General features: G+C 42.2%; 1 protein-coding gene across 1 annotated transcript in view; it reads right to left on the minus strand.

Moving 5' to 3' along the window:
* Positions 1 to 27,656, minus strand: part of gli3 (GLI family zinc finger 3) — a 310,179-nt gene that overhangs the window by 186,340 nt on the left and 96,183 nt on the right. Inside the window, exon 2 of the mRNA XM_039666425.2 lies at positions 21,690 to 21,863. Within this exon, the coding sequence (XP_039522359.2) occupies positions 21,690 to 21,822 (133 nt within the window). The 5' untranslated portion in view covers positions 21,823 to 21,863. The remainder of the gene's footprint in view (positions 1 to 21,689; positions 21,864 to 27,656) is intronic.

Raw genomic sequence — 27,656 nt, forward strand, 5'->3', positions numbered from 1 at the left:
TCCTTAACTCAATCTGTTTGCAATCACATTGGCCCGCATTTATCAAAAGTGTGTACACCAAATTTCCAGCGTACACCTTGCGTACACCCAAAACCACGGTGACTTTGAGATTTATCAATATGGACGGTGGCGTACGGCGCGCTCAAATCCTACACCAGCTCAGGAGGTGGTGTACGCACGTTTTGAGTTAGTGAGGAAATGTGCAGAAAAATTCCTAACACCACAAAACCCACTGATAAACTAAAAGATATGATATTATGACCCACTGTAAAAAAAAATAAACAAACAAAAAAACAACATAGTACTTATAAACATCAGTGTTTATTTTTGTGCAACGTGAACTTCAATGATTAATTTGTGTGACTTTACCAAAGCATTTGATTTGTAGGCTAAGCATATGTATTCCTTCAGTTGCGAGCCTGTGGGCTTTACCCTGACGTTTCAGGATTATCCCCAGCATGCACACGGACTCGGTTCGGTAATGAAAGGCTTTGAATGACCAAAAAATAATTCAGACTGACAAAATAATAAAAATTGCATTATTCTTCTTTTAAATGATATAATACAAATAATACAAATACAAATAATAATAACGACATCCTTCTTCTAAATAACAATAAGCGTCATTAATACAAATCATAATAATAAGAAGAATATTACAAATTGTCATTGTCAATTATTAATGTGAATGAATGGTACTTCACATCACATCATCATCATCACTATTATACATGTGACGTGATTCGAAATTGAATGCTCATTTCAAAAGACGTGCTGTAAAATAATGCATTGTGATATGTAATTTCGGCTCCACGTCGGAGAAGTTTCTCTTCTTTGCTGTCTTCCGTGTGTCCATGGCGTAAAATGAGGGCGTGGGGGGAGCGGAGACTTGAATATTTTGGGGCGTGTTATTCTAATGACGATTGTTTTTGGCCACGGGATTTATCAAGGGCAGGTATTGCGTAAACCTGGATTTCAAAGCTACGCACAGCTTCATAAATCAGGCGGTGAGAGGAGTGTAAGCAGCATAATTTTACGCCCAAATATACGCCTGTTTCTACGCAACAATGATAAATGAGGGCCATTGTTCTCTTTAGGGAACAGCTGATAGGTTCCTGCTGAATCAGTAGCCCACTCGCTAATGAACCTTTAAATACTTGGTCAGCATTTGTTTTAGCAGTTACAACGTGCTTACAGAAACCCCCCACTTCCCTAGCTCCACCCGTATATATCTGCTATAGGTAACTCGTATGAAATATGGTACAGAAGCAGCATGTCTTACTTGCTCACAGCAGCGTGCCATGTATGTATTGGCGGTAGCAAGTCCTGTACTTGATCTGCTGCAGCAGCATCAATAACAGCAGCAAAAGTGTATTATATCTGTATTCTGCCAAGACCAAGATAATATTGTTGTATGAAACATGAAAATCTGTAAAATGTAAAAACATGCGATCTGTAAAATCATTGCACATAACAGATAGACTTGTGTCATATATCGTTGAAAAGGTCTCAAAAAGGAGAATACAAAAGGCATATTTGTTTCAGTTAGAGACAAAACTTTAGCAAGTATTTATATGAAAAAAATTCAGCTGACCCATGAGTAAACAGTAAACACGTTTTTTGTTTGTAACTTTGTGAAAAAAAAAAGTAAACTATAGCAGATCAGATAGATAGTGATAGGGTAGAGAATAATTGGACAATGTTTTACAGCTGGTGCGTGCTTGGATTGGTTTGATCGTTCAGATTGACAAGTCCTGATCTACCGTGCATCATAGAATAAGAGTGCTCATTTGAAACAGTGCTGGAAGATCACCAGAATATTAATATTACTTAATATTGTTTATTCTATGTATGTGTAACCCCTCACACCCGGGTCCTACTCGCCCCGCTCCGAGCGGGCTTCGAACCTGGGTCTCCGGCATGAGAGTCGGCCGCGCTAACAAGGAGGCTAAAGACTGCAGCCTCTAGCGTCTGTCGCTAGAGCACCTATTGAGACCAGGGGAGTGAGGTTTACTCGCACAGCAACTACTAGCTGGCCTCCGTTACATATGTTTATTGTGGAGTTTACACAAGTAGTTCTAATGTTCAGTAAAATCACTAGCTTGGAGGGTTTTTTGGACCCTTCATTAATATTAAAGGGTTAGTTCACCCAAAAATGAAAATTAAGTCATTAATTACTCACCCCCATGCTGTACCAACCCCGTAAGACCTTCGTTCGTCTTCGGAACACAAATGAAGATATTTTTGATTAAATTTGAGAGCTGTATAACTACCACATTGGCTCCTAAGGGACTGCCTCTTGACGGCCCAAAAAGTCAATGAAGAAAATGTTTAAATATCCCAAGTGACTACCGTGGCTCAACTATATGTTTATCAAGCGACGCGAATACTTTTTGTGCGAAAAAACAAACAAAAATAACGAGTTTATTCGACTATTTCTTTTCTTCCTTGTAGGCCAGAACGAGACTTCCTTATAGATTTCCACGACGCATGCGCGAGAATTGCGATCTGAAGTAGTGAAGGCTGGTGTGAGCAGATCGCAAATCTCGCGCATGCGTCGTGGAAATCTAAGGAATTCTCGTTCTGGCCTACAAGGAAGAAAAGAAATAGTCGAATAAACTCGTTATTTTTGTTTGTTTTTTCGCACAAAAAGTATTCGCGTCGCTTGATAAACATATAGTTGAGCCACGGTAGTCACTTGGGATATTTAAACATTTTCTTCATTGACTTTCTGGGCCGTCAAGAGGCAGTCCTTTAGGAGCCAATGTGGTATTTATACAGCTCTCAAATTTAATCAAAAATATCTTCATTTGTGTTCCGAAGACGAACGAAGGTCTTACGGGGTTGGTACAGCATGGGGGTGAGTAATTAATGACTTAATTTTCATTTTTGGGTGAACTAACCCTTTAAGAAATGAACAGCATACCTAATCCATTGCATGGCTTAAAGATATTAATAAATAAACCCTACAGCAATGACAGCAAGAAACTAGGGCTGTGATATTTCAATGCATTCATTGCCTTCATTGAGTTGTGTTACGCTTTCTTTCCTCCCTAAAAAAACCCAAATTAATGTCCAAATCAGCTAGATCAGTGATTGTCTTTAAATACAGTTTACTGTTGCTAAATTGAAAGGTGGGTTTGATAATAAAAAGAGTTATTAAAACTACATTAAGAGATTGAGACTGTGTGTTCCCTAATCGGCTTTCTGTGTGCGCGCTCCGAATACGGACAAGTGAAAAAAAAAAGTTAAATTTGAGCTTCGGGTTCTTCCCTAAACAGTTAAATACATGTCATGTCAAAATGTTCTGCTTTGTGAGTATTCGCTTAAATACCGTCAGTTATGTCTGAAGTGAACATAAAGTGTTAGGAAATTATTTGTACGTATAAAAGTATATTGAATCCATGCATTCAATCTTAAAGTGACAGCAGACTAAATTTCCTGATGTGTCTTTTTCAATAATGTTACTCAAACAAGAAAAGACAGAGAAAATCTACTTTATGCTAATAAAGATGGTTCTGTGTATTTTTATTTCACAGGAATGCTAGCTCTAAGTTGCTCAGAATCACTTCTAGGAGAGGGAATGGAATATGTTGCACATGTTGTTTGCCAATAAACAGAGAATTTCTCATCTTTTAATTTGTTTTATACTTAAAATGTGTTTTTGTTAAGAATAGTATTTGTTATTTTGGTGATCAGAATCAGTGATTGTATTCGCCTTAAGAATCCTGATCAGAGCACCCTTAAAGCCCCCAATATACTCACTGTGAAATTCTTTTTTTTTCTTTCACTTAGGAGTAAAACAAAGTTCGAAATATGAACACATTTGTCACATTTCTTTACATAGCTCTTTATTTAATAGATTGTTTAAAATCAAGCAGCTTTGCCGTATTATACATGAAAAATAGTGTCAGTGTCTCGTTTCATCAGAAGTCCAGCTCTCCAGTGCATTCATGTTTTCATTTGTGGGTCATGTCTGACTATGATGGACTGAACAGGTGAAATTAACCCGTAAAAGATTTCCAAGTGAAAGAAGGTGGAGCTTCCGCACATGCCTGCCTACCTATTACGTAATCACCATTGACCAATGGTAGTACAAAAGCGTCTACCACTTTTTTCGGAGAGTTCACTTTGGGAAGCTATTTTGAAAATTTGTAGGCCTGATTTTTGTTCAAAATGAAATCACATCAGTTTGTTCATTGATTTCGCTTGAAGTATATCAAGATAACGGCCACACATTCACTGTGGCCTTTATCTAATGATGACCTTGCTTAATCGACAAGGAAGTTTTATCGATTAAATTATTATGGACAATTAATTGATCACCAATTAATCATTATCATCCCAGGGCAGTTGGATACTGACCCATCCACCCACAACACCCTAGTGGCCACCCTGAAAACCAGAACTTTTCACCTTAACAATTGCATAGCAACACCAAACCACTCACAAAACCCCAAGACCTCCAAAAAACTGCAACTGCATGCTAACAACTACTCAGAACACCTTTACAACAACACAGCAACACCCTGGCAACCACTCACAACACCCTAAAGAGCATCTTGAAAACATCTGTCTCCTAGAAACCACTAAGGGACTGTTTGTTATTTATTGAAGGGGCCACTGGAGGAGATTTAAGATCTGTAGTCAAAAAAGACTTGAACCTCCCTTCGCCAGCAATATTTTTTTCTATGACCCTCCAAAATGATTGTGAAAAAAGGCATGACCCTCCCCGATAATTTATTGATTACTTCTGTACTGGTTTGCGCTTGGCAAAGATGATAGCCATGATAAACGACTAAACTCCTGCTTTCTCATCTTACTAGGGTTGTAACGATAGACCAAACCTACAATTCGGTTCGTATCACGAGTTTTGATTTGAATTTTTTTTTTTTTTCAAAAATCATGTTTTCGGTGCTGATGCAGGTGACGCGTTTATGTAACATGCAATTTTGGCCTCAAGTTGAAAGGCATTTTGTGCATAGTAAAACAACATTTATCAAGTTCACTGATAATTATACATACATTTATCAATCATTATGATACTAAAATCATAATAAAGTAGTATGCTTCACTTTCAATAGTCCAAATTCATGGCCATTTTCGTCTTTCTTCTGTGGATTTCATCAGCTCCTGATTGATCAAATTCAGATAGATCGACAAACCGGTTCATTCAACCGCACAGCGCGCACACCTCACGAATTCAAGCCTACGGCTCAGATTTACTCACTAACACTGATCTGGAAACGCAATAAGAATGGATATGGTTGTATCGTTCTACAGCGCGAATTATATCTGCAGCAGTTCGGGTGCTTCAGTCCCAATACACTCGACGTACATTCACATCACATGTTAATGCAGCGGTAGAGTTACACACACAGGACAATGCACTTATTCACAATAACAAAAGTTCATTATTTGCTCGTGCTTTAAAGCTTTGCCCGGTAAACATTTCTTTGCCGTTCTGTTCTAATGCACTTTTTCTGAGCGCGTACTGAAGCGCGCGCGGACTGTCAAACAGCGCCACTCTGATTTTTGTTGGGTCAGACCCATCTGACAGCGATGGCCCGGGGGCCGAAACTGAGAGAGCTACATAGAAAAAATATGCACCAAACAAGCCACTTTGAAATGTACCTGTTTTGATGAATACAAAAGTTGGGTGACCCTCCCCTATATGCTAAAAAAAGTTGGATGACTCATCAAAGAATAAAAAGACATGGACCTTTCCATAAACACCAAACGGTCCCTAACCAACGCCTTAGCAACCAACCCAAACACCTTGGAAACCATATCTAAGCACTAACAACTACTTAGAACCCATTTACAACTGCATAGCAACACCCTGACAACCACGCCTAGCAATGGTCAAGGTCAAGTTTATTTATATAGCACATTTACAAACAGTCACTACTGCCCCAAAGTGCTGTACAGATACAGAAAACAGCATACAATAAAGCATAATAAATAACAAAATAAGACTCTTATAAAATAGAATATGCCAAAAAAAAAACAGTAAAAACAGACAACAAAAAAACTATCTTAAAAACAATACTGATAAAAAAATGTCTAAATGACACAGCTCAGCTTGTGTTAAAAGCCAGTGCAAAAAGATGTGTCTTTAAAAGTGATGTAAAACTCTCCATAGAGGTAGCTACTCTAATATTGAGAGGAAGAGAGTTCCAGAGCTTAGGGCCTGCTACTGAAAAAGCTCTGTCCCCTCTGGTTTTCAGTCTGGACCTTGGACAGTCTTAAAGCAGCTGGTCAGTGGACCTAAGTGCTTTGACTGGAGCGTGCAAAATCAACATGTCAGATAAATATGATGGAGCCAACCCATTTAGAGATTTAAAAACAAACAATAAGATCTTAAAATGGATTCTAAAAGCGACAGGCAGCGAGTGGAGAGATGACAGTACAGGGGTGATGTGGTCTCTGCGCCTTTTCCCTGTCAGCAGGCGTGGTGCAGCCGCATTCTGAACTAATTGTAATCAGTGAACTGAAGACTGATCAAGGCCATAGTACAACGAGTTACAATAGTCCAAGCGATTTGTAATCAGGGCATGCACAACTTTTTCCAGTTGGCTATGGGGCAGGTAGGGCTTGACCTTCCCTAGAAGTCTTAGCTGAAAGAAGCTTGTGTCATGGCACGGTTAACAAAATTGAAGGGGAGGACTTAAGTGCAGCAGAAGGGGAATATTTATTAATAAATGAAAAAAAAACCACAAAAACAAAAATCCACGAGGGGGAAAACATACTTCATAAAACTTAACTGAACTGAAACACAATACACTGACGATAAACACATCGAGAATCACGAGGAACAGGGGAGACATAAGACAAAGATCTGACAAAGACAGCAAACAAAAGGAGACTTAAATAGGGAACAAATCAAAAGGGAACAGGTGGAATAACTCAAACTCTAATCAGGTAACGAGGGGGAGGGATCAACAATAACAGGAGCACATGGCTCAACATAACAAAACACCCATGTGCTAACAAGACAGGACAGACATGTGACATAACCCCCTCCCTACGGAGCGGCTACCAGACGCTCCATCAGGCTAGGGCGGGGCAGGAAGGAACAGACCAGGGTGGGACGGGAGGGACAGACCAGGGCGGGGCGGGAGGAACAGACCAGGGCGGGGCGGGAGGGACCGAGCAGGGCGGGGCGGGACAAACAGACCAGGGCGGGACAGGAGTAACAGACCATGGTGGGGCGGGAGGGACAGAGACATTAGGTGACCGGGGCGAAACAGAAAGTCCATAGGGCGGTGAGGGAGAAACACAGAGTCCATCGGGCGGCCAGGGCAGTGAAGACACCTTGGGCAGAACAATCCTTCCAACCATAGATTCTCAAATAGCTTACCTGATCTATCTAAGCTGCTAAGTGAACCCAAACAAACAGATGAATTAGAGGAAATGTCTAGCAGTTTAAGCACAATTTTTACTAGTACATTAGATATTGTTGCACCAATTAGATTAAAAAAGGTTAGAGAGAAAACTAAAGCACCATGGTACAACAGTGCTACGCATGCTATCAAGAGAGAAACTCGCAACTTAGAGTGTAAATGGAAACAAACTAATTTAGAGGTCTTTAGAATCGCGTGGAAAGACAGTATGTCCCGTTATAAAAAGACACTAAAAAAGCCAGGGCTGAGCATCTCCGCAAACTAATCGAAAATAACCAAAATAATCCAAGGTTTTTATTTAACACCGTGGCTAGACTAACAAATAAACAGACATCACCGGAGCAAAATATACCATTACAGTTTAGTAGTAATGATTTTATGAATTACTTCAATGAGAAAATAGAAAGCATCCGAAACGCAATTATAAATGTACAATCCTCTATGGTGTCTTATGATTCAGCTTCAATTATGGCCCCTCTAGAACAACTACACCGCTTTACAATGATAGGACAGGAAGAGCTAAATAAACTTATCATTGCATCGAAACCAACAACATCTTTATTAGATCCAATACCCACTAAACTACTGAAAGAACTATTACCTGTAGTGGAAGAGCCTCTCCTCAATATTATTAACTCGTCTTTATCGTTAGGTCATGTTCCAAAAATATTCAAGCTGGCAGTAATAAAACCTCTCATTAAGAAACCGCAATTAGATCCAAATAACTTAGCAAATTACAGACCCATTTCAAATCTTCCATTTATGTCCAAAATACTAGAAAAAGTTGTGTCTGCTCAATTGTGCTCTTTTTTGCAAGAAAATTATATCTATGAAAAATTCCAGTCAGGATTCAGACCGCATCATAGTACAGAAACTGCGCTAGTTAAAATTACAAATGATTTACTTTTAGCTTCTGACCAAGGCTGTATCTCAATACTAGTCCTAATTGATCTTAGCGCTGCGTTCGACACTATAGATCATAAAATACTCTTGGATCGACTACAAAACTACACTGGTGTCCAGGGACAGGCATTAAGCTGGTTTAGATCGTACTTATCGGACCGTTATCATTTTGTCTGTTTAAATGGGAAAAAAATCAAAGATAACGTCAGTAGACTATGGAGTACCGCAAGGATCGGTTTTAGGCCCTCTGCTATTCTCAATATATATGCTGCCACTTGGTAATATTATAAGAAAACATGGAATTAATTTCCACTGTTACACTGACGACACTCAATTATATATGTCATCACGACCAGATGAAAACACTAACTCATCTAAAATGACAGAGTGTCTCAAAGATATAAAATGCTGGATGACGCGTAATTTCCTGCTATTAAATTCAGATAAAACGGAGGTATTACTTATTGGTCCAAAAAACTTCTCACAAAACCTCTTACAATACAACTTTAATATAGACGGATGTCCTGTTACTTTATCCACAACAGTAAAAGAGGTGGGTGTTATACTAGGCCGCAACTTGTCTTTCGAAAATCATATTTCATATGTTACAAGAACAGCCTTTTTCCACCTTAGAAACATTGCTAAGCTACGTAACATGCTATCTGTTTCTGATGCAGAAAAATTTGTTCACGCATTCATGACCTCGAGACTAGATTACTGTAATGATTTATTAGCCGGTTGTCCTGCATCCTCAATAAACAAGCTACAGTTAGTACAAAATGCAGCTGCTGGAGTTCTTACTAGGTCAAGAAAATATGATCATATAACACCGATTTTACCATCGCTACACTGGTTACCTATTAAGTTCCGTATCAACTACAAAAGACTACTACTGACCTATAAAGCCCTAAATGGTTTAGCTCCAATGTACTTAAAGGACCTTCTTTCGCCCTACAATCCACCGCGTTCCTTAAGATCACTAAATTCAAGGCTTCTGGTCATTCCTAGGATATCTAAGTCCACTAAAGGAGGGAGGGCATTCTCGCATTTAGCTCCAAAACTCTGGAATAGCCTTCCCGATACGGTCCAAGGCCCTGACTCGCTGACACAGTTTAAAACTAGATTAAAGACGCATCTCTTTAGTCAAGCATTCACATAATGCTTACCTTTTAGTCCTCTGTTATGCCATATGGAACCGTTTGCCACTGAAACTGCTTAACGCACCAATGGGGCTCGACAGCCTTTTAGACAAACGGGTCAGCGCGTATGGTTGGGTTGCGGAGAGTTTGGGTTGCGGAGAGTTTGTGAGATAGTGGTTTTCAAATCATTATGAACATCAGCTATGCCAATTATTTCCCATCTGCCTTTCTGTTGTTATCTCGGGACGCTTGTCCCGAGAAAAATGGCGTTCGTCAGGTCCAGTTTTGTATCCAGCCTCTCACGGGGATTTCGGATGCCCCAAGGCCTGTGATGAGAAGACCAACGCCTGTGAAGAGACGACTCAACGCCTGCAATATGTTATGGCGCCGTTTTATACACAAACAATATTTATATTTAATATTTATATACTGTATAAACAATATGAATGTAAGCCAGAGGAGAACTGGCCCCCGACTGAGCCTGGGATCTCCCAAGGTTTTTTCTCCATCCAATCTGATGGAGTTTTGGTTCCTTGCCACTGTCGCCTTGCTTTTGGCTTGCTCAGTTGGGGTTATTTAATATTTAACAATATTATTGATCTGTGTTGTACTACTTTCATGTTATCACTGTGAAGTTGCTTTTATTCAATCTGTATTGTGAAAAGCGCTATATAAATAAATGTGACTTGACTTGACTTGGGCGGCCAGGGCGGTAAAGACCCCTCGGGCGGCCAGGGCGGTGAAGACCCCTTGGGTGGCCAGGGCGGTGAAGACCCATCGGGCGGCCAGGGTGGTGAAGACCCCTCGGGCGGCCAGGGCGGTGAAGACCCATCGGGCGGCCAGGGTGGTGAAGACCCCTCGGACGGCCAGGGCAGTGAAGACCCATCGGGCGGCCAGGGCGGTGAAGACCCCTCGGACAGCCAGGGCGGTGAAGACCCATCGGGTGGCCAGAGCGGTGAAGCCCCCTTAGGTGGCCAGGGCGGAGCAGACTCCGACTCAGGAACAGACCCCGGCTCAGGAACAGACACCGGCTCAGGAACAGACACCGGCTCAGGAACAGACACAATAACAGAAAAGGTCACAAGGACAGACACAAACACAGAGATAGACTCTGGGTCCGGAACCGACATGGGCACCAGCTCTGGAACAGGCATTGGCTCTGCCTCTGGAACAGGCATGGGCCCTGCCTCTGGAACAGGCATGGGCTCTGCCTCTGGAACAGGCATGGGCTCTGCCTCTGGAACAGGCATGGGCTCTGGGTCAGGTACATGAACAGTAACGACGGGCATCTCCAAAATCCGAGCCAGACTCTCCAGATAGTCCGTCACAACCTTGGCGGCCACGCCAAAGGGGATCTCTGGCTCAGTCTCAGACTGGACAGACAGGGCATGAAGAGTCTCTCGCTGGGCAGACAGGACGTGAACAGTCTCTCGCTGGGCACACGGGACATGAACAGTCTCTCGCTAGGCAGACGGAACGTGAACAGTCTCTCGCTGGGCAGACGGGACGTGAAAAGTCTCTCGCTGGGCAGACAGGACGTGAACAGTTTCTCGCTGGGCAGACGGGACGTGAACAGTCTCTCGCTGGGCAGACGGGACGCGAACAGTCTCCCGCTGGACAGGCGGGACGCGAACAGTCTCTCGCTGGACAGGCGGGACGCGAACAGTCTCTCGCTGGGCAGACGGGACGCTAACAGTCTCTCGCTGAGCAGACGGGACGTGAACAGTCTCTCGCTGGGCAGACGGGACGTGAACCGTCTCTCGCTGGGCAGACAGAACGAGAGCAGTCTCTCGCTGGACAGACGGGACGTGGACAGTCACTCGCTGGGCAGACGGGCATTTCCTCCTCCTTCTCCGTCCGCGACGGCGAGAAGTAGGTCCCGAGCTGTCCCCATAGACCGACGAAAATTGGGTAGCCCCAAACGTGGCGATGAAGTAATCCGGGCAATCCAAATAATCGTCATCCATATAATTGTCCTCCAGGTTTGCCCAGAAAAACTCCTTGTCCTCCATGCTACTGAGTCCTGATGTGGTCGGATCTTTCTGTCACGGCACGGTTAACAAAAGTGAAGGGGAGGACTCAAGTGCAGCAGAAGGGGAATATTTATTAATAAATGAAAACAAAACACAAAAACAAAAACCGACAAGGGGGAAAACATACTTCATAAAACATAAAACTTAACTGAACTGAAACACAATACACTGACCATAAACACATTGAGAATCACGAGGAACAGGGGAGACATAAGACATCCAAAAAAGACAGCAAACAAGAGGAGACTTAAAAAGCAAAAGGGAACAGGTGGAATAACTCAAACACTAATCAGGTAACGAGGGGGAGGGATCAAGCACATGGCTCAACACCCACCCACAACACCATAGCCTCATCGTGATAGGTCTGGCACCATTCACTTTTCTTCAGTAAACCATTCACTTTTCTTCAGGGGGGGGGGGGGACAAATGTTCTGTTAAAACTTCCCACTATGCAAGGTCAACAAATCTACAAATAAATAAAACTCTGAACAAACAAAATAAAAGTGAATCACTGTTACAGGAAGTCTGAGCAAGCATTGTCCTAATTTCAGTGCTTTATATGTGCTACAAAAATGCTGAGATCAACAGCTAGAAATGTTTGCACTGATGTTTACTAGTTTTTGAAAAAGAGAGAGGGAGGTGGGGACCAGCAGGATAGAGTGTCGAAACAGTTGATTATGAGTCCCATCAAGTGATCAATGATTTCATTAATAAGACGAATCATACAGCTGTAACCATGCTGACAACAGAGTGAAAAATGATCCTGTAGCACATTTACCAAACTCTTCCTCTTGGGAATTCCAGAATTACCCCCATACGCACACATCCACACATCCATTCAATAATTTCCCGTAAGTGTTACAGCCCAGCACCAATCGGAGAAAAGGGGGAGGGGGGGGGGGCAGGTCAGACGGGACAGAAAAATGAAAGGAACGTCAGGATAAACGGTTCTTACAGGGAGAGAGACAAGAAGGGGAAAGGAGAAAATCCATTTTGAGCCCCCATTTTCAATTAGGCTCCACAAGCTGTTATCACAGGTGTTGCAGAATAGGCCAGAGCGAGGGAGAGTGGCTGCTATCCGGCTGCTAAAATGAACCCTTATCTGCACGCCACAAAGATGGGCCGGGACAGACTATCTGTAAATTACTTTCCGGCCGCGCTGCTAACAGGAACTTTATTTCTGTCAGATGACATTCACCTCTATTTGCTGCTGATCATTTAAATAGCTGTCTAAAAAGAGGGATGTCACCTGCCTCTCTCTTTCTTTTCATTCTGGCTCTCCTTTCATACTTTTCTTTAATAGTTTTATGAAATACTTAAAAGCATATAAAATATTACATATTACAATTTGTTTTATATAAGTATTTTTATAGTATAGTTTAACTACTTTAAATTATTAGTGGCCTCTAGCTTGACAAGTTTCAAAGAGGCTTCCCTGACAAGGTTTACAGTGAATGCATCTCAAGTCAGTGAAAACGCAAGTTCAAACAATTTGCCTGACAACCTTCCAACGTCTTCTCACCTTTTTCTCCTCTGTTTGTCCTAACTTTCTTACTTCCCTCCCTTAGTTATTCATGCTTCCTTCATTTTTGTTCATTTCATCACTCTGGCATCCATGAAAAACTTTGATAAACCAACAATCCCGAAACTATTTTGCGCTCTCATTCTTTCTGTCTCTCTCTCTCTCTCTGAATGGCAGGTGCCTTTTTGCCCCTTTCTAATTAACAAATTATCCCATGACGACCAGGTTTATTCAGTTGAAGCGCACAGACATCGCTCTCTCTCTTTCTCACTCTCCCTCTCATGGTCCAGGCAGCAACAATAGAATCAGAGGACTTTGTGGTCCACTTGCCTAGCAAATGATTTGAGTTGAGGAGGAGGGAAAGCCCCCTTCCCTTCACCCCTTCCAAAGAGGACCAATCAGGCCATTGTGGTGGCACAGTCGGTTCCTTTGAGCTGTCAGGCCAGGGGAGCCGGTCCACAGATGAATGCTTTGCAGGCCTGCTCCAGTCTGAATCTAACCATGTGGGAATGCTCCCCACCAAGCCTGCACAATTACACACTGCGGCTAAACTTTTTCACAAACTTTTAGGCCATGTGGTGAGAGAAATAGGAGAGGAAGAAAAGTATGGAAAATGGGAAAAGAGAAATTTTCATCATATATTCTTGTATATAGTTACAGCATAGTGCAACGACAAAGTTATGGTTTTGATTCCACCTTGTAACTAAGTAACTGTGGCTATTTCAGATCTACACAGAGAATTATGAAAATATTTTGGCCATAATTTACAAATTTGTCATTAATCACAACTAACATGATTTGCCACTAAATAAGATGATTATATGATTAATTAATTACTTTTTTAAACGAATTCACAAAAAAATTCTTAACTATAAATCTTTCATTTATTTTATATAATACAATGATCTGATCAACCACCTGTATTCTTTACTTCCTATCAACACTATATCAAATAATTTATCTTAACAAGCTTGTATTTCATCCTTTTTCTAAACTCCAACTCGCACTGTGTTATTTGGGGTTTCCCCTACTGCACATCCTCCAGGTGTGCCAGGGCTGATCTTGGATCAGTTTCAGCATTTATCTAGAGGTAAAAGATTAATGTTGCACTTCTACTGGCCAATCCTGGGTCTGTTGAAAAAGGGGGGCAATTGGCCACTGACACTGTTGGGCTGCTCACAATTGCCTTTTGTTAGTCTTGAGGGGGCGGCCTGGGCAACACAGGTTAAAGTTGACGGGGTTTAGGTTACATCAGATAAGAGGTTATGGGTATTGGGAGACCAGGAGAATTTAGGGAAATTATAACCACACCAGGAATGTGTAAGCTATCTATTGGCTGAGGTAAGGCAAGTCTGTTATGATCATTAGCCCATTATGGTCTGTTGAGAGCTTGGGGTCAGGACTGCGAATCAAAGCGTATGAAACAAAAACTTGGCTACTCTCAGAATTTCAATTTAGTTTTTTTTTTATTTTGCATGCCTTATCAAGATTGTCTCTTATGGTATCTGAAAATGTCACACTAATGCTGAATCAGAAACTGATGCTGTATCAGAAACATAAAAAACTCTGAACGAAAGACAATTTCATCTTTTTTGTGAAACATAAAACTTGAGTCCCATGGAGTGTCAAGGGTGAAGGTATTCGTTTAAAAGTGATCCCCGCATCTCTCCCCTGAGTGTGGGACTGAACCCCCGCCAGATGATCACTGCAGCAAACTTTCCAAGACAAAGCTTATGTTGTTCGGAAAAGTAATTACCATTGTATTACAGAGAAAAATCCACAATCAGTAAGCTAAATTACATCCATGCTTTTTCCACAACAGAAAAGCTGTATCCCCCATCTCATTCCAAACTTTCAGCCCCCCTCCTCTAATTAATGAAAGAGAGCTGGCCATCTGGGAATGACTAACAGTAGGAAAGAGAGAGATGGGGAGGGAGCTCCTACGAGCAATTAACGATGCCCTCCTTCACAAAAAAAAAGAAAAGAAAAAAATTCTCTTTTTTTTGACTTCATGCCATATTACCAGAGGCTTTCATGTGGAGTGGTACAAAACCAGACCACTCATCAACCAAGACACACGCCCACACACCATTTGTGTAAATTATTGTGTAGAGAAGGAAAGTGTTTATCAAAACATTGATATAAAACAAAATTCTAATATCATTTTAAGAGAGTCATTTTTAGCTAATCCAGGCTGTTGCTTGCAGGGCCAAGCTAGTAATTTAAAGTCATTCTCTGACCAAAGCTGGTTTAGATGTATGATCAACTAGACTATCATTGACCTGGTAGGACCCTCTTGGTCAAGCTGATTAGAGTTTGTAGACTACTTTTAACCTGTAAAAGCAACCCAGGTGCATTGAAAAAAAAACTTTTTGTAAAATGATTTTGTTGCTGCTTGTAAGTTTTGCAGCACTTTCAAAGCGAAATGTCCAGTGTGACAATAAAAGTGTGTTGGGGTTAATTTTAAATAGATTAATTTGAATCTGGTAACATTTTGCTGCATTAGTACGTTGGTGGTTGAATGTATTATGGCAGTTTGGAAAATAAATGTGCAGTGAGTGAAGCTAAATGCAGGGCACATTTTAGGAGAGCCTCTAAGTCTGGCCAGTTGATAATACCTAGAATATCAAAATCAACTGCTGGCGGTAGGTGCTTTTCATATTTAGCACCTAAACTCTGGAACAGTCTTCCTAGCATTGTACAGGAAGCAGACACACTCTGTCAATTTAAATCTAGACTAAAGACATCTCTTTAGCCTGCCATACATGTAACTGTCCCCATTATCTTCAGTTCATAACTTCCTTTGTTGATTTTCCCGCTACATCACCATGGACGCTAACACCATTCATTACAGATGTTCGTCCTTTTAGTCATTGTGGATCAATCTCGGATCTCTTCACTCCATCTCTGCCTATCGACCTCTGGGCTCCGCCTTGGCTCCTTCCACCTTGGCTCCACCGAGAGACTCTCGGACTTGCGGCCCCACCAGGTTCCCTTGTCCTGCCACCTCTCCCTTGGTCATTCATCACACCACTACCACTATGGCCTTGTAAGCCATCAGCTGCATTCTGTCTATCCACCTCTACGGCTGCAGTGGGTTCCTCCTTCACCTCGGCGTTGCCTCTGCCTCAGCCCACTGGTACTCTGGCTTCGCCTTTGACATTAGTCACCGCAGCATCGCCTTGGTCTCCAGTGCCAGCAATGTTGATCACTTCCATCAGCTCTCCCTCTGCACCTGTGGATCCATCAGCCTCGTCTTCGTCAGTTTTCCCCCAGTTGTTGTTAGCTTCCATACCATCTTGGCTCCTCCCTCCCTCTACTCCGCCATGGGCTGTCAGCACTGACAAGCTCTGGGTCTGTGTCACTGGGACATTTCATTGTCGCTGCCGGGGTCTTGTCGTCGTCCTCCCATCAACATCCCTTCGCCTCATCCTGCCATCATCTCTCCTCTTCTGCCTCTAACCATCCCTTCGCCATCACCTCACCCACCTCCAATGCACCCTCTGGCCCTTCCTATGTAGTTCTGTTACGGCGTGAGATTGTGCCTTGCAATCTCCTTGGGGGAGTACTGTCTCCATTATCTTCAGTTCATGCCTTCCTTTGTTGATTTCCCCATTACAATATATCACCATGGACACTAACACCATTCATCACAGCTGTTCATCTTTTTCGTCAATCATCACCATGTATTTACAGTTTTTTACGATTACTATGACATATTTTTCAATACTTTTAACAATTTTCCAAAACTCTTAACACAGTTAGCACTACATCCGACTCTGTAAGCTATACTATTTAAACATTTCTTGTTGCTTTAACACATTAACAATGCATACAATTAACACAAATTTAAAATGCTTGAACTTCTTTTACACACAAGCACAAACAAGACCAAAACAATGGATTTTTACAACCAAATTTACCATTGCTTTAACACTGTATGTCAGAACAGATAACACCATGTTCTAAACCTAATCTTACAGGTTAAAGGTAAACAGCTGTTTATATTGTGAATTGAAACACAAATATACCCCCTGTATTTTATTCTATTGTTACTGAGAAACAGCTTATTGAATAATGCAAATATGGGACAATGCGGAATTTCCCAATTCCAGTGTAGTCATTGGCTGGTTTGATCCCATCAGAGGATGATGTCCCTTTTCCTTGCCCATTACTCCCCTTTCCCTTTCTAAACCTGGAGATGGAAGGTTTTTGACCATAGTCCACAGTACCTCCTGGATGAAATGGATGCTGCATCCCAGGACATCCCAGCTAAACACTGCCAGCGGTGGATAAGGAATGCCAAATGATTCTTCCCAAGAAGCCTTGCCAGAGAAGTGTGATGTGGATGAGAACATTTGGCCAAATGGAGAAGACCAGGATGATTAGAAGATGGCTTTTTCTGTTTGTACATTTTGTATTTTCACCTACAGTAATGCTGTAAATGGCAAGTATTGCATATTTTTGTTATCTTGCAGAAATATCCTGTTGCAAATAAAGCCTTTACTGCACCAATTCTGTCTCTGTCTTCTTTTTTTCATAAACTATAGATTCTATTCTGAATGAAGGCTCATTCCTTTTTTGCATTGAATTTCTACAACATATACACTCTAAAAAATGCTGGGTTGTTTCTACACAAATTTGGGTCATATATGGACAAAACCAGATTTTGGGTTACAGTAAAAATTCAATTAAAAAAAATACAGTTGAAAGTGAAAATTGAAGTTGGGTTAAAAAATTTGTCCAAATTTTACCCAAATTTGGGTTTTGCATTGTTTAGAGCAGGGGTGCCCAACCCTGCTCCTGCCGATCGACTGTCCTGCACAGTTCATCTCCAACCCTAATCAAACACACCTGCCTTTAATTTCCAAGTGACCCTGAAGACCTTCATTAGTTGCTTCAGGTGTGTTTGATTAGGGTTGGAGATAAACTGTGTAGGACAGTCGATCGGCAGGAGCAGGGTTGGGCACCTCTGGTTTAGAGTGTATGAAACAAAATGCAAACAATCGCTAAACCCCAAAAAAACAAAACTGTAGAGAAGCTTCAAAATAAACTGCAGTGCAAAACAATCTACTACTGTATTACTGTAACAATACAATATACTGTCTATTGTGTATGGGCAGACCTGACATACTGTGTATTTTATACTGTGTATAAAATAATGCAGTTTCTGTAATTTCATCTCATGTTAGTGTTTTTTATGACATTGTGCTATGATAGACTAAATGTGCCTGTTGGAAGAGAACATGTGTAAGTGTTTTGGTAGATATAGTGTATTGTGTTAGTGTATTATTGTTTTTTGAAAATTAGTGTTGGAGTTTAGTTTACAGTGTGTGATTTTGAGCATGAATAAAGGTTTTTTGGTGTGTTAAGAGTTTAGAAAATTCGTTAAAAGTACTGAAAAAATTGTCATAGCCATTGTAAAAAACTGTAAGTTCCTCCCTCGGTTCTGTTGTTTGTCGGTTGTTGTTTGTGTCTGTGTAGCTCTGTTACGCCAGTTTACTTGCTATCTGATTAAACTTCTTATATGTGTTAATCCTGTCTTCTGTAGTTTTCATTGAGTGACAGTAACATATTATCAGTTTCTGTAATTCAAATAATTTAAAATGACAACAGGGCAGCATAAACTAGGCCATTTGGAACAGGAAACCACATAGGAAAGAAAATCTAAAGTGTGATAACTTTAACATCAAATGGAGACTTTTACTTGAGTCTAATGCTTCTCACACTTGTCTCCTTTGACAAAAAACTCTAACACTCTCACAATGGTCTGTTTTAAAGTTTTTTTAATACTTTATAAAACTACACGTTAAACATTAGTTAAACATGAGTAAACAGTTAATTCATCATTCATAAAGCATTAATAGACATTAATAAGCAGTTTATAAATACAGCTATAAATGCTTTCTTTGTTTAATTTAATTTGTTTATTAATTGCATTTTCATCCTTTATTAATGATCAATTAATCATTTCTAAATGAAGAATTGCATTTTTATAAACCAGTTATTTAAGAGTTGTCAGTGATTCATAAGATTACTTAGAATGCTTAAGTAAATGATTAATAAACTATTTAAATGTACTTTCATACATCTTATTATTTAGACATATAACAATGGTTACTTAGTGTGTTGATTAATGCTTTATTAACATGTATGCTGTAATTCAGGGTTAATTCGGGTAGTTATAAAGCATTCAGTATTGGTCAGTTAACTATGTTTGTGAGCTCATCTAAAGTGAGAACTATTCATGCTTTGTAAAGCATTTATAAAGGAGATTTAAAGGCTGTTAAATATTTCTATGTTCTGTATCACTGTGTTGTGTTTGTTACATTTTACTGTTTAGAAGATTGATGCGCCTTTAAATCTCCTTTATAAATGCTTTACAAGGCACGAATAGTCCTGCACTTTAGATGAGCTCACAAACATAGTTAACTGACCACTACTAAATGCTTTATAACTACCTGTATTTATAACACAGTCTCATCCCAAAAAGTCATATAACTGACGTCTTGGGACGTTTTTTGACCATACGTCAATATCCGCCTTTTTAGGGCCCCCTTAAACGTCGGTAGATGGCGATCCCGGGCCGTCATACAACTGACGCTTTACCTTTAACGTCAGTTAGGTGACGGGTTAGGTTTAGGGTTAAGTTTAGGTCTGGGGTAGAGTTAGGATCCCATAACCTCATCTACCGACGTTTAAGGGGGCCCTAAAAAGGCGAATATTGACGTATGGTCAAAAGACGTCCCAAAACGTCAGTTATATGACGTCTTGGGATGAGACCGGGTTGGTATTTACTACATTTACTTACACATTCTAAGTGATCTTATGAATGACTGACAACTCTTAAATAACTGGTTTGTAAATAATGCTATACTTCATTTAGAAATTATTAATTGATCATTAACAAAGTATGAAAATACAATTATTAAACGCATTATAGATATGCTTATAAATCAATTAAAAAAAACATTTATAGCTGTATTTATAAACTGCTTATTAATGTCTATTAATGCTTTATAAATGATGAATTAACTGTTTACTCATGCTTAACAAAATGATTAATTGTGTGCAGTTATTATAAAGTGTTACCCAGCTGGGTATTATGGTGCCAGTTGGTTAAATTTAGCATAGTTGCATATAGTAACCCAATAACTAGTTTGAATAAGTATCAATTAACCAAAGAGCAATCAGTCTTACTTTTCAAATTCAAATTAAACAGATCTAACTTTTTATTTAAATGGTTCAAATGACTCATTTAAATGAATAAAAACGTTTTTACCAGGCTTAAGGACAACATTTAGATTACTAACTTTTACAGTTTTTTTTCAATTGCTAAACGACAGTGAGCACAACTGGAGCTACATATGCAAAACTCTAACTCCAGTCTGCACAGCAGCAGTTCACGTGGACCAAACTCTATTTTGTTTTTCATTGCTTGAACACAGTTTTCAAAACTCTACACACTTATTCCATGCCTTTAACCACAACCTGCAAAACACTGTGGATTTACAGCACTTTGTTCAAATGCTAACACACTGCTGTCAAAACTGTGAACCACACATTCAAAACAGAATAGATTTCAGCCTTATGCCTTTCACACACTGCTGATTTTCAAACAATTTCAGCTGAAAGGCTGACAACTTTTGGCCTAGTTTAGACCCTAAAGCATCAAATTAACTTATAAGCTCAAATTAAGCATTATATGACCCCTTTAATACTCTCTCATTTGTCTCCTCTAAAGTTTCAGAAGAGATCTCAATAACATCACACACTGTGCTCAGAAATGTTTTCCTTAGCTAGAGACTCTGGATCTTGTCTCCTCTAAAGATACAGAATATAAGTATGAGCACAGTGTGTCAAGTTACTGAGATCTCTTCTGAAACGTTAGAGGAGACAAGTGTGAGACCATTGGAGCCTTTAGTTTAGGAGAAAAAACTGAGGACAGTGTGTGATGTAATTGAGATCTCTTCTGAAACTTTTAAGAAGAAAAATGTGAGAGTGTTAGAGTTTTTGTCTCAGGAGAAAAGTTTGAGAAGCAGGAGACTCAAGCAAAAGTCTCCATTTGATTTTAAAGTAACCTAATTTCTTTCTAGGAGATACATTTGAGATGTTAAAGAGATCTCACTTTTGATTTTTCTTTCCTATGGGTCAGGCCACCAAAATGCTGTTGTCGTTTAAATTAATGGCCTGAATTAAAAGACATTAAAAGATTTCTATTTTCAGTTGAAAACGTTAGCGTTGGTACCAATGATTTTTACAAATAAAATTTATCAATCAAAAACTTACTTAAGCTGGAAAATGACTTTCTTTTAGAGATACTGTACAGCCAAAACAATCTTTGTTGCATTAAATTCCTGTTATCACCTATTATGTAAAGCTGGTTCAAAACAATCTGTATTGCAAAAAAGCACTATATAAATAAAGGTTACTTGACATGACCTAAATTTCTACCCAGCCCCCCCTAAATATTTGCACTTAACTCCATAATATGTGCACTAATTCATGATCACTGGGAGGGATCGATCAATGGAAAACTTGTTAAGTCTTTAAAATTTTAACATCCAACAAATTATACACTTCACCTTTAAATAAAAAATAAAAAAACAGAATGAATGGAGAATAGAAGTTTGAGCCTGACAAGTAGTTAAAGCAGAAGTTTGAGGTTGAAGTGTTGAAGCTATACCATTGGAGGTTGTGCTGGAGGCCACGGCCTTCTCACTAATGTCGGCACGGGTGGACGCGCTCTTGGTGGCTACAATGGTCTCCACTCTCTTCTTCTTCTCTGCTGCAGAACTGGTCTGGGACTGGGTTTCCATGACAAATGTGCATTCCTCAGTACCTCATCAAGACAGGATACCTGCCGGGTAAAAAGTGTCCCAAAGGTTGGAGGTCAGTGGTCAGAGAAAAAAACATTTAAATTAACAACAATAAATCTCATTAACAAATAACACACAATTAATAACAATCAATGAATTAATGCATAGACAAAAAATTTTGTTTTCCCAAATTCCTTACAGAAACCATATAAAATAAAAAAATTTCCCTTTTACCGTAAATGGAGACTGAATGGAGACATTTGCTTTAGTTTCCTGCCTGTCAGATTTTTCTCCTCAGAGTAAGTTACTAATAATCACACATATTAAGATTTCAACAAAGTATCAAACTATGCTCCAGTAGACTAATATGTCAACTATTGACTCTGCTGAGCTTATTGAAAGTGCAATAACATTCTACTCAAAAACATTTTACGCAAGTGTTATTGGGGAGTTATGTGAAAAAGCATGAAGAACAAGGAATTTGGTAACACCTTTGGAATGAGATGGCACAGGCCAGGTCAATGGGATTATGAGTGAAAAGGTCCCGGTCTTAATTGGTGCAGATGACTGGTCGGCCGCCCCATAGAGCACACAAAAGACACAATAGCTATGAGTGGACACAAGCTTGCCATATTTGATTGTCCGAAGGAATGTGTATGTCCCAATCTCTCTCCATATGTTCCCTTCCCTTCTATCCTTACTTTTTTAGTCCATGTCAAATGGATTACCTCATAATTTTCCTCTTTCACTCTTATCCACTTGCTCTTTTCTTGGGATTTGAGGAAAATGAACTGAGAAGGGAAAAATCTCGCTCCAAATTATTATTTTTTTTCCCAATTTGTTTGTACTTTATTGTCTCTCACACATGCACGCACGCGCACACACACACAGACACACACACACACACACAAGTGTCCTGCACTGACATAGCACTTTATACAATACAGATAGTTTCAAAGTAACTTTACAGTTATAAAGAGGTTGATTCAGTTGATTCAGTTTGGTTCAAAAACTGTGTAAAGTTTCTCATTTGTTAATTAAGCTATAAAGTACTATTACATACTATTATAAGTACATACTATTAATTACTTTAGCTATAAAGCAGTGATGTCATCATCCAGCTCCGGTCAGTTCTTATCCAATAGTGTCAATGCTGTCAAGTCAATAATATTACTGCTTTTTAAGTGTCCTCAACTAAGCAAGCAGAGGCAAAAGTGGTAAGGAACCCAAACACCATCAGGTGGCGGAATGGAGAAAAAAACCCTTGGAAGAAACCAGGCTCAGTTAGGGGACCAGTTCTCCTCTGTCCAAATGAAAAAATAAAATAAATTCGTGTGATCATGATTCCAGGCTGCATGACAAGTCAGATTGTCGATTGATATTCAAAATATTTAATCCAGCTCCTTCTGCTTAGAGATCAGATACATCAGTTGAAGCTGGCCATAGGGGTCTGTGCAGAGGACTTTTCTGGATCTTGTGGTCTTCATTGAGGTTCTGTGTAAAAATTAAACCCAAATTCTTGATAACTGGAAGGTTTATTTTTTTACTTTTTTATTTGTTTTTGCAAACCAGGATTGTTAACAGATGTTGTGTTGAGAGGTCAAACGTCTCGGGTTATGACTATAACCCTTGTTCTCTGAGAAGGGAACGAGACACTGCGTCGATAAAATTGACTCTTTGGGGACGCTCCCTAAGCGTGCGCCTCTGAAGTATGAATGAAACTAATCCAATCCTGATTGGTGTTGCGTCATGACGTAACATGTGACGGCATACCCGGAAGTATAAAAGTGACGCTGTCACAACACACACTAGCCTCGCGATGAAGCAAGACGCTCAAGGGTCTAAAGGGGCATGGCAACACGACGCAGTGTCTCGTTCCCTATCGAGGGAACTCAACACTGCGTCGATAAAATCGACTCTTTGGGGACGCTCCCTAAGCGTGCGCCTCTGAAGTATGAATGAAACTAATCCAATCCTGATTGGTGTTGCGTCGTGACGTAACATGTGACGGCATACCCGGAAGTATAAAAGTGACGCTGTCACAACACACACTAGCTTTCGCTCTTCAGCAAGCGCTTTATGTTGAAACTGTCTGTCTTATTTGGTGTTGTTTGTCTTATTATTGAAAGAAAGTATGGCCAGTGAACAATTCAAGAGGTGTGTGCATCCCTGTCCTCGTTACATCACGGGTGGGGACGCACACTCTCTCTGTGTGTATTGTTTGGGAGTGCAGCACGCACGGGCAGCTCTCGAGGGGGCTGCTTGTGAAATGTGTGAGGCTTTGCCTATTAGAGTGCTGCGCTCCCGGCTGGCGTGCTTTGACGAGCACGGTCAGGCTCGCGTTCCCCAGGGTTCCGGTCCCGCATATGTCGAGGCGATGCGGCGACTGAGATCCTGGGGTTCGCAGCGGGATCTGGCGGAGGAGAGTGAGAATGCTGAGGCATTTTCTCGCTCGCCATCGGCTGATCCCGCAGCCTCTGAGAGTGGTGTGGGAGCCCGCGCTGCGGTTTCTCCTACCCGCGATCAGGTCCCGGTGCTTGAGCTGTCTACTTCTGAGGAAGGGGACGTGCTCAGCATCGATGCGGACGACCGTGATCTCAGCACGCCATCACGCGGCCTGGGTTATGAGGCTGGTGGAGGTTGTGACACGCGCTGTGGCCAGACTAAACATCAGCTGGCCACAACATGAGCAGGAAACGCAAGTCACCAGTAAAATGGACGAGCGTTACCTGCAGCGCAGGTCACAGCCTCACCGCCGGGGTCTGCCGTTTTTCCCTGATCTCCATAAAGAGATCTCGAGAACGTGGGAAAGACCGCATTCGTCCCGTATTTCGAGTCCCAATGTAATAGATTACAGCAATGTTATGGGGGCTCGAGATATGGGATATGGGAAGATGCCGAAGGTGGAGGAGGCTTTAGCGAGCTATCTCTCTCCCGAATCGGCGTCTTCCCTAAAGACCCCGGTGTTGCCTAGTAAGCCCTGCAGAGAGACATCTGCATTGGTGGGCAGGGCTTACATGGCGGCGGGTCGGGCTGGTTCGTGTCTGCACTCAATGGCGATTTTGCAGGCATACCAGGCCGACCTCCTGAAAGATTTGGATGAGGGGGAGGGGCCTACTCCTGAAGATGTCGCGGAGTTGAGGAAGGCCGCAGATTTGTCTCTCCGGGCCACTAGGGAAGCGGCCAGCGCTATTGGCCGCTCTATGGCGGCCATGGTGGCCACGGAGAGGCATCTGTGGCTGAACTTATCCGGTATTAAAGAAAAGGATAGGTCCTTCCTGCTGGATGCGCCGCTTTCGGCTTCTGGCCTGTTCGGCGACGCCGTTAATTCGGTTGTCGACAGGTTTCAGGAGTCGAGAAAACAATCTGCGGCGTTCCAGCAGTACCTCCCCCGGAAAGCGAAGGCCAAATCTAGTAGGGGGGGGCAAAGCAAGCAGCCCCAGCCATCAGCCAGCTCCTCCCACAGGGCAGAGCAGAAGGAGAGCGTTTCCTCTAGAGCCCCCCCTCCTGGGTCTTGGCAACAGAGGAAACGCTCCCAAAAACCGAAGTCCTCCAGCCAGAGGGGCGACCTGAGGGACGTCATTCAAGCTAAGAGGACTTCGGAAAAGAGGTCCTAGCCAAGGCAGGACTTCAGAGGGCTGCCCCCTCCGCAGTGAGACAACCGAGGTTGTTCTCACAACGGGGCCCTCTAGGAAAAGATGCAGGTCCGCCGTTAACAGCGCTTCGGGCCGCATCAATTTCCAGCGAAAAGACACCAGAGGCCAGCCTCGAGAGGCTGGTACCCTTAGCAGATTTTGTAGAGGGATGGTATCATCTTCCCAACATATCTCCATGGGTCCTGCAGATAATACGAGTTGGGTACAGACTGCAGTTCGCGCACCGCCCCCCCAAGTTCTCTGGGGTGGTGCTCACTGCGGTGGTCCCAGAGCAGGCTCAGGTGCTGGAACAAGAAGTACAGACTCTGCTGTCGAAAGGAGCCATAGAACGTGTTCTTCCGGTAGACAGGGAGTCCGGGTTTTACAGCCGGTACTTTATAGTTCCAAAGAAGGATGGGGGGTTAAGGCCAATTTTGGATCTCAGGGTGTTGAACCGGTCTCTGAGAAAGTTCAAATTCAGAATGTTGACCATTCCAACAATCGTGAGTCAAATCAGATCCGAGGACTGGTTTGTCACGATAGATCTGAAAGACGCCTATTTTCACATCTCCATCCTTCCTTGTCACAGGAGGTACCTGAGGTTCGCTTTCGGGGGCGAAGCATACCAATATCGGGTTCTTCCGTTCGGCCTAGCACTCTCTCCCCGCACATTTACCAAGTGTATGGACGTGGCCCTTGCTCCACTGAGACTTCAGGGGATTCGCGTATTGAATTATCTCGACGACTGGCTTATTTTGGCCCAGTCTCGGGAGATGGCAGTTCGGCATCGAGATGTCGTTCTTGGCCATATTCAAAAATTGGGGTTAAGACTCAATTTGAAGAAGAGTGTGCTAGAACCGTCCCAGGGCACGACCTTTTTGGGAGTCGTGTGGAACTCGATTACAATGCAGGCACGTATGTCTCCCGCACGTATCGAGTCAATTCTGGCGATGGTGTCCAGGGTGAGGCTAGGTCAGGCCGTCACTGTGAAACACTTTCAAAGGATGCTGGGCCTCATGGCAGCGGCATCCAACATTATTCCTCTGGGCCTCCTTCACATGAGGCCCCTCCAGTGGTGGTTGAAGACCAAGGGGTTCTCACCCAGAGTAACGCGCAAGTGCCTTCAGTCTCTGCAAATATGGAAGAAGCCTTGGTTCCTATCCCAAGGGCCAGTGTTGGGGGTGTCATGTCGCCGGGAAACCGTTTCGACAGACGCCTCCCTTACGGGCTGGGGCGCGGTCATGGACGGCCGCTTTACCAGGGGTCTGTGGCAGGACCATCATCGCACTTGGCATATAAATTGCCTGGAGATGATGGCGGTATTCAAGGCTTTGAGGAGCTTCCTCCCAGACATCGAGGGTCGCCACGTCCTTATACGTACGGACAATACGTCAGTGGTGGCCTATCTGAACCGACAGGGGGGACTCAGATCGCGCCCTCTGTGCAAACTGGCGCATCAGATTATCCTTTGGTCCCAGGGAAAGATATTGTCAATAAGGGCAATGTATATCCCAGGGGTTCAGAATCGGGGAGCAGACATCCTGTCGAGGCAGGGGCTGAGGCCCGGGGAATGGAGACTTCATCCGGATGTGGTGAAGTCGATAGGGGAGAGGTTCGGACCGATGGAAGTGGATCTGTTTGCGTCTCGAGAGACGTCCCACTGTCCACTTTGGTTCTCCCTCTCACATCCAGCCCCGCTGGGGTTGGATGCCATGGTACAGGCTTGGCCGAGGCTTCGCCTGTATGCTTTCCCCCCGATCGCTCTGCTCCCTGGGGTCCTGGAGAGGGTCCGTCAAGAGGGCATCAGTCTACTTCTGGTTGCCCCGAGATGGCCGACACGAGTATGGTTCTCGGATATAATATCACTCCTCATAGCTCCGCCATGGCCGATTCCTCTGAGGAGGGATCTATTGTCTCAGGCGGAGGGCACAATCTTCCACCCTCGCCCAGAGTTGTGGAAGCTGTGGGTCTGGCCTCTGAGGGGGTTCAGTACCTAAATGCTGGCTTATCAGCTGAGGTGGTTGAAACCATACTTAGCTCTAGGGCCCCATCTACCAGGAGATTATATGGCCTCAAGTGGAAGGTGTTTCACACTTGGTGTGGAGAACGAAGGTTGGATCCAGTAAACTGCCCAGTGGCTTCAGTTCTGGAATTCCTTCAGGATCGTTTCTCTGCGGGTCTCTCCCCGTCCACTCTTAA

Source organism: Pimephales promelas, chromosome 22 (assembly GCF_988280905.1).
Source record: "Pimephales promelas chromosome 22, fPimPro1.hap1.1, whole genome shotgun sequence".
In the NCBI taxonomy this organism is placed as follows: domain Eukaryota; kingdom Metazoa; phylum Chordata; class Actinopteri; order Cypriniformes; family Leuciscidae; genus Pimephales; species Pimephales promelas.